This window comes from Anopheles darlingi, chromosome 2 (genome assembly GCF_943734745.1).
Source record: "Anopheles darlingi chromosome 2, idAnoDarlMG_H_01, whole genome shotgun sequence".
NCBI lineage: Eukaryota > Metazoa > Arthropoda > Insecta > Diptera > Culicidae > Anopheles > Anopheles darlingi.
The window spans coordinates 2,307,501-2,315,000 of NC_064874.1; the positions used below are offsets into that span (position 1 = coordinate 2,307,501).

A 7,500-nucleotide genomic window follows, 5' to 3' on the forward strand; every position below is an offset into this window, starting at 1 on the left:
ATTCACACAGCGAGATAGCGATGGAACGATTCCGTTCGCCAACACGTACGCGACCATCGACCGTTGCCGCTTAAAGCCAAACTACAACTCAGAGCGTCATCTCGACTTCACTGACGGCGGCGTGCGTATCTGGCGTGCGGCTTGGCCGCTGTTACCTACACACTCTTCGCTAGCAATCCCCAACTATCCCGGCGGGAACTTATACCAGCGCCCAGAGATTCCTCAGTGGGTATTCCTATGTTTCTGTATGTTTATCCATGTGCTCCGGGCATTCTGCCGGCCGTGATCGACGAATCTCTTTGGTTCGCTTTCTTTCTCCAAACGAAGAAGGACTTGTGAATGAAGTGAGGCTGGAAACCAACAATGAAATAAATGAACAAATAAGAAATATGCTTGAAACCAAAGTATGAGGATAAGGGATCGTTAATAGCTTATAGGAAATCTTTTTTATACGCATTGGTTTTCATCTAATGTTGAATGTTATCATGTATTTCTGTTTTACAATTACTTATGATTCTCTGGTTGCTTATCCATAGTTGAGAATTAGTTCTATGCGAGTGGTTCTTTACTAACTCAACATCATAGAAATCATACGACTATCCCGGGTGGATAGATCGCTTCCTCAGATTCAAATCCTTTAAATAGCTTGGTATCCTACCAGCTTAGTCAAACCAAATAGTTTATTCAAACAAGGCATAAGCATTAAACCCTTGAGGAATTGCTGCCGTATTGAGGTAAAAGTGTTGTCAGGCTTTCCGGGGCTTTAAACCCCACGAAGGCCACATGTAGGAACTATGGGCTGGTGCTGTCCACAAACCTGTTCCTATCCTGTAGGTACAGTTCAATCGTTAAGTGCCTCTCAAATAGCCAGAGCAGTCACGACTGTCGCTCGGCGAGCGGAAGTGTTGATGCGTAAATAAACAACCCAAACAGAGCAGTCCGGCGGACGTCGTATAAAATTTAAACATTCCAAATGAACATCTGGCCCGAAAGATCTAGTCACCGGCGCTGGTGGCGGAAGATCCGTTGTAGTGTAATTTCGATTTTACTTCAAACCGTGGCTCATCTCAGTATACCGAGCAAAATATGACATCATTGAAGTCCAGGAAGTGGGCTAAGGTTGTTAATTTTCTCAACGGATGCATAAAAGAAGAGAATTTTCGCTTGGATCGTGCGTTATTTCGCTCACCGACGGATGTTGCCTGCTGTGAAAATGACAATATTTGCCGCACATTACAAAGATGTCTCGATGGAATGGATGAAGATGGAATTCCTGAAAGCACCCTTCAACGATTTGCTAGTATGTTCACACTAATTGCATTGCACACCATCACCAGCAAATGCTGCTGATCGTTGTGTAAACATTTCTTGTTCGATGAATGAAATATGAATACAGCAAGAGCGGAGGCCCCAACGCCAACCAGCGCCAATCCACGAAACCAGCGTTTATGCAAACCGAACTAACCGGAAGAAAAAGTAGTACCAGAACGACCACGCATCTTGGCGGCCACGCTGCCGCCGCGCGGGTTATTGATTCATTCATGAAAAATAGTGAGCTGCGCGAGTCTGTTTTCTTACTCTCTTTATCCTTCTGTTTTATCCCTTCTCCTCCGTCGTATTGTAAACACAAGGGCCGGTTCTGGCGCATCGATTGGCCGTTAAGCATTAATGAGACGTAAATCAATGAAACCTCAGCCAGTGGTGTGTGCCAGGATATGAATTCGCGCCAGCTGATCCGGGTCGCGCGCGACCTCGTAAGCTGATCTGCGCGACACTCTAGCCCACATGATCGTCATGGTCCGAGATCACGTCTTCCCATTAGCCGCCGCATACATATATTCAGCGGGCTGCCGTTTGCCTTCACCATGTTTTGCACTTTGTTTTGTTTGTCTTCTTAATTCTCGGTTCACGCCTTCCGTTACGTTATTCTCGATTAGACGGAACATAAACATTTGTGTGGTCCATTAAACGATTAACCCACGCTTTCCATTTTCTATTCTTGTTGCTTCTATCGTTTGGCTGATAGTATTGCGATGTATCGAATGTAGAAATAGCAAATAAGTAAGTTTGCAGTGGTTCAACTACTTAATACATTCGTTCTTTCTGCTAAAGTTCATTAGCACTAACCCAGTGAAGATGGAAAATCACGAGCGGTGTGTTTACTGAAGTTTGATTATTTTTATATGAATTTCTGTTGAGTGAAAGCCATCTTTTATTAGTTTAGGATGTAAAATTCCGAACGGTCGTTTCAAATTGATAATCCAAATCCACGCAAGCAAATATTTATATACTAAAAGCATTTCAAGCAAATTGTGTGCAAAACTTGTGTGCAAGATTCTTTGAACTTTCTTCTCGTTCACTCTTTAGTGCGAGAGCGAAGAGGAGAAGTACTCGAGATTTTGGACTACTCGAGCAGATGATATGCAATTTGAAACGACCGTTTTTTTAACGGCGCAACCAGAATTTTTGGGAGTGGGGGTGGGGGGGTGTAGAGGGAGTGTTACATCCTAAACTAATAAAAGATGATTTTAACGCAACCGAAATCTTTATAAAAATGATCAAACTTCACTAAACCTCTCAGGAACAACGAAAAAGGATTCTAAACCCTTTCATAATACTTTAGCCATATTAGAGAGACCCGCGACCTGGATGGATGAGGACAGGATAAAAAGAACCCCAAAGGGACCTTCTCACACCTCGGACTAAAACCCCAGTCCCAGAAGGAGAACGACGAACACCGCGTTGGGTGTAGAACACAGCTGTACCTAGGGTTGTCCCGGAAGCACGGACCAGCGCCGGGCCGGGCATGTTAAGAAAAGAATTTATAATTTGATTTTGTTTATCCACTAATTCCACGAGCCCCCATTTATTTCAATTGATCTCATTAGTCAATGACAGTCGCACGGGATATTATCTCCCCATCTTGTTAAATCGTCGTCATATTTCGACTCCGAGACTCGCTTAATATCGACAGAAAAAGGCAAACCCGTTCACGATTAAACATTTAGATGTCCTGTTGCATCAAATGGTCCCACGCATTCTTGCTCGCTCTCTCAAAGGATAGGAATCTAATTCGTCATAATGTGGTTCTTTGTGGGGTTGATTAGAACCCGAACGACACTAATCGCGCATTAGTGTTGCGTTAGCTGTAGAGGAGTCGGGCCGTTCATTGTCTCGTGGCACCGTGGGTGCTTGGGAAAATGGGAAACCTGAAAGTGAAAAGTGGTAATCGCGAGTTGCTGGGTTCGTTGCTACGGTTTCCCAAAAACGATGTTTTCGACTGCATCCCTTTGCACTATCTCGTGCTGAAGATGAGCGGTATGGGATGTATCACACCGAGGGCTGGTATACGTAATGGAACAACGATGACCACTCCGCTCGATATTGTGCTGTTTGTGGTGAACCTAACATTGGCCATATCGATGATGATTTATGGAACATTCAGCACAGAGCGCCATTCGAGCTCTTCCATCATGCTCATAGGGGTGAAGTTGGTAAACTTTACCTGTTACGTCTCGACCATCTACGGACTTATCAGCTGCTTTATCAATCGTCACGAGATCTGGAAGTTCTACAATGAGTCGTATGCCATCGACAACGGGATAGAAGCTCTGGGCAATAAGACGAACTTCACCTGGAGTTTCTTCGCTTTCCTCTTCTACTACGTCGCGGCTATGTGCTCCGGTTTCGTGCTAGTAATCGTTTTGCGCTATGAAAATATGTCCTGGATGCTTTTGATCAACATCATCTATTCCTACTTTTGCCTTATAACGTTCCATATCGTCAGCGTGACGTGTCTGGCCGTTGTATGGGCTCGAAACATGCGCTTAAATGTAGCGTTTCGTGAACAATTTTCATTCGATAGCGATGCTGTGCAATCCTCTTCACTAACCGTGTACAATTCAAAGCAAAAGATAGTACTGCGACAGATCATGCAAGCTTTTGATCAAATTTGTGACCTCGCCGATAAGGGAAGCTTCTATTATGGAGTGCAGGTATGATTCATATGCAGATTGAGCTTATTACTAAATAGTTTTAATCGTTTCTATGTACTGTAACAGATTATGGTCAGCATAGCGGGATCTTTTGTGTTTCTATTGTTCTACACCTTTGCCTTCACTCTGGTAGTACGCTCCGTGTTGCCATTCGATAGCGTTTTTTATGCGGGCTCACTGCTGTCATACGTCTTGTTTTCGTACAACATTTTTATAACCGCATTTCTTGGAAATGCGTTGAAACAACAGGTAAATAGCTTGTCTACTGAGCAAACTGCTTCTTGCTGTTTTTTACTAGAGCACACCTCGTGTCATAGCATCATGTGCTGTACGTTAACCGATTTTTTTTTCACGTTTCACAGGGAAAGCTAACAGCGAAGCTGATCGACAGGGCCATCAATTCAACAAACAACACAGAAATAACCGAGATGGTATCGTGATTGTTGTACGGGTCGTTGTTTGACCTGATAAAATCGATAAAATGTGTCACACACAACCGTCTCCTGCACAGGACATGCACTACATCCTCACATATTATAACACTCTCGCCGGTAGCACACATCGATCTATTGTTATGTTTACACGGTGTCTCTCAATCGTCTGTTTTCAGTTTGTGATTTTTTTTTTGCTCGGTTTTATCTTCAGCGATGCTTTGTTTTGTGTGTTTTAAATCTATTACACTCATTCCCACTAGCTCGGTTCGTTAAAGTGCAAAAGCATAGAGATGGAGGTTAGTACATGTTTTTGCTCCCTTCTGGTGATGCTGGTAGTGCTAGCTAGCTGTGTCAAATTCTATTTCATATGGTGCGTATTGGTGCGCACTAACTATGACCATGCTTCAGCGAGTGTGACATTTTTTTCCTGGCATCACCAATCGCGCGCTTTTGATGACACATTTGTGTTCAGTTGTTGCTGTCGCTTCGCTCTATGACTTGGCGGGCATGGAATTGTTTGGATACTGTACTCACTACTCCGTTGCACTCGCATTGCTGTCAAACACTGAGCACAGCGATGGCTGCATCAATCAATAAAAGATGTGTTCGCGAAGAGAAACACGACACGCACTTCGCTTGGTGCGATCTTGACGCCAAATTCCAGTTGAATCAATTACTATGTAATTCTTTTCGTGAGTCAAATTAATGCTTTAGAAAACCATGAAGGATACAGCACGTGCGTTGGCACGCTGGAGTGCAATTTTTATTGACAGTTTTCTTGTCCATTTTTTGATGAGTTCTAGTCATCGTGTAAACCTTGTTCATGTAATATTCCAGATAGATACCACCATAAACTTGTGAAACGATTATATGAATTTACCATTGGATGTCCGACGCGTGCACAGTTGTTCCGCAATAATTCTAATACCGTTTCTAACTGTTTTACAGCTGCGGTTGTTTCTAATGCAGCTAGGCCACCGATCACCAATCATAACTTGCGGACTTTTTCCCTTCGATTTGACTCTCATCTTTTCGGTGAGTTTAACAATCATGGGTATAAAAACAAAACAAAAAAATTTATAGTAAAACACTTCCCTGAAATTACAAAAGTCAATATTCCATAAAAGAAATATGCACGGAATTGGTTTTACTTTGGAAGTTGTGTTTACCATGCGATCTGTTCTTTTTGCCTCCTTTTAGATACTCTCTACGGCTGCAACGTACATAATCATTCTACTACAGTTTGAAAGTGCAGGAAGTACATCTTAAATCCCACCAGTGCGGAAGCTTAAACCACTCGAAAGCATACCTTCTTCCTTTTCAACATCATTTTCCGTCACCATATAATGTTGGTTCCTATCGGTTTGCGTAAACAGAAAAATAGATTTCCACCATCAGATTGAAACTTTCACCAATAAAATAAAATATGCTGATAAAATAATACACTAGAGCGTTTGTTGATTTCACAGTTTTCCCCCTTGGTGGTATCATACGTTGTTTCTTAACGTAGTAGTTATCCCTGAAAGGCGATAAATAACGCCTTAAGCGAAGTGCTATGTAAGCTTGAAAAGATTGCTCATTGGAATGAAAACCTTCTTTATGTTATGGGCACGAGTTATCAGTGTAAGGATGTGCGAATGAATGAAAAGTACTGGCAAGTACCTTTGTGTGAATCCAAATAGTAATTGACAGGAGATTGATCCATGGTGTCAGGAACGATACGGATAATGATGTAATTAATGATATACTCACGTTTTCATTTCCCCGGATAATGAAGGATGCCTTTCAGAAACTATCAGCAGCTATTAATCTAGCCTTAATTTTTGAATGCTTTGTCAGTGCAGGCTTATTCAAACGAGATAATCCTGCATTTGCGATTTCCTCTCCCTGCTAGTAGAGCGCCAGTGGGACATTGGGGAGAACGGTGATGTTGCGTAATTTATTGATTCCACGTTTGGACACGGCACGTTAAAGGTTTCCCAGTTATGACAGGTATTGTTGAAACGTCAGTCCAACGGCTTTTGTGTGTTAATGAGATTGATCCTGTTTTCCATATCTGCCGAACGGGTTCCGTATTGTGTTGTGTTGGGAGTGCAACAAAAAGCTTAATGGATATTACTTTCAATCTCATAGACCACCACAATCGTTCTTGCCCTATATTATAAGTCAGTTTCATGTGGATTCCGAACGTCCAAAGAAGATCCATTTCATAGAAGAGCTTTTGCATAACATATTGTCTATGGTTCTGTAGAGTTTTTGTGTCCTTCAAATAGCTGCACGATCGCACTGATAAAGAACTGTGGGACAACAAGCTCAAACTGGATCAGTATAACGCTGTATGTTGCTAGAGCCGATGTTAGCTGAAATAAATGGTAAATGAGAGATGAGAAAAAGAGTGATACACAAAGAAGGATGGTAAATTACGGAAAGAGCAAGTGTCCAGTCAAAGTTAAACAGACCGCAGGATACTACGGGCGTTTGATGTTGCAGATGACGTGAGAAAACCATCAACTGAAAGAAGTGGAATGATGGAAGAGTTGAGGAGTAGAGAACATTATAAGAGCATATCGGTCGAAAAATCTAATCACGTTACGTGGCGAAATGTGACTTGGCCTTGCAATAGGCACAACGCCACGAATAAAATATGACGCTCATCGAGACATCGAGCTGTGACTTACCCTCTCCACTATCGCCGGTGTCGTGGATGATTGATTTATAGCTTTATGAACAAGGACCGCAATCTGTTTGCCCTGTGGTAGAGTAGAACAAAAGGAAACATATACACACATACACACAAATACTTTCTCACATTAGTACGTGGCCACGTGATTGGCGATTAGTTGCATTCGCTAAGACATACTACCTCGTTCTTCAGATCGTGCCCGAGCTTAACTATTACCAGGAAATAGAACGTATACAGAATCGTCGGTATCGTGTACACAATAGAAAGTACAAGCAGGATGGGTGCCTCATTCGATAGAGTGTGGCAGACGGTAATGATGGCGAAGACTGCGGCCGTTATTAATGAGGCACAGGAGAACATTGGCTGTAGATATTGGTAGTAATGCAAG

The 7,500-nt window shown here is 42.5% G+C and overlaps 3 protein-coding genes across 3 annotated transcripts in view; 1 reads left to right on the plus strand and 2 right to left on the minus strand.

Moving 5' to 3' along the window:
- The window catches only part of LOC125959756 (A disintegrin and metalloproteinase with thrombospondin motifs 7), a 17,575-nt gene extending 17,493 nt beyond the window's left edge, over nt 1-82 (minus strand). Inside the window, exon 1 of the mRNA XM_049692681.1 lies at nt 1-82. This exon is cut by the window's left edge and continues 10 nt beyond it. The gene's annotated coding sequence lies outside the window, so the exon portion shown is untranslated.
- A 3,118-nt stretch (nt 83-3,200) lies between these two features.
- LOC125950650 (uncharacterized) lies at nt 3,201-5,784 on the plus strand. The gene is made up of 5 exons (XM_049678833.1): nt 3,201-3,995; nt 4,062-4,244; nt 4,358-4,426; nt 5,378-5,464; nt 5,630-5,784. The coding sequence occupies exons 1-5, from the start codon at nt 3,201-3,203 to the stop codon at nt 5,696-5,698; spliced, it is 1,203 nt and encodes a 400-aa protein (XP_049534790.1). The 3' UTR covers nt 5,699-5,784.
- An 882-nt stretch (nt 5,785-6,666) lies between these two features.
- LOC125950658 (uncharacterized) overlaps nt 6,667-7,500 on the minus strand; it is a 1,911-nt gene continuing 1,077 nt past the window's right edge. Inside the window, exons 3-6 of the mRNA XM_049678842.1 lie at nt 7,293-7,475; nt 7,108-7,179; nt 6,854-6,940; nt 6,667-6,789 (exon numbers count right to left, since the gene is read on the minus strand). Of these exons, the coding sequence (XP_049534799.1) occupies nt 6,667-6,789; nt 6,854-6,940; nt 7,108-7,179; nt 7,293-7,475 (465 nt within the window). The remainder of the gene's footprint in view (nt 6,790-6,853; nt 6,941-7,107; nt 7,180-7,292; nt 7,476-7,500) is intronic.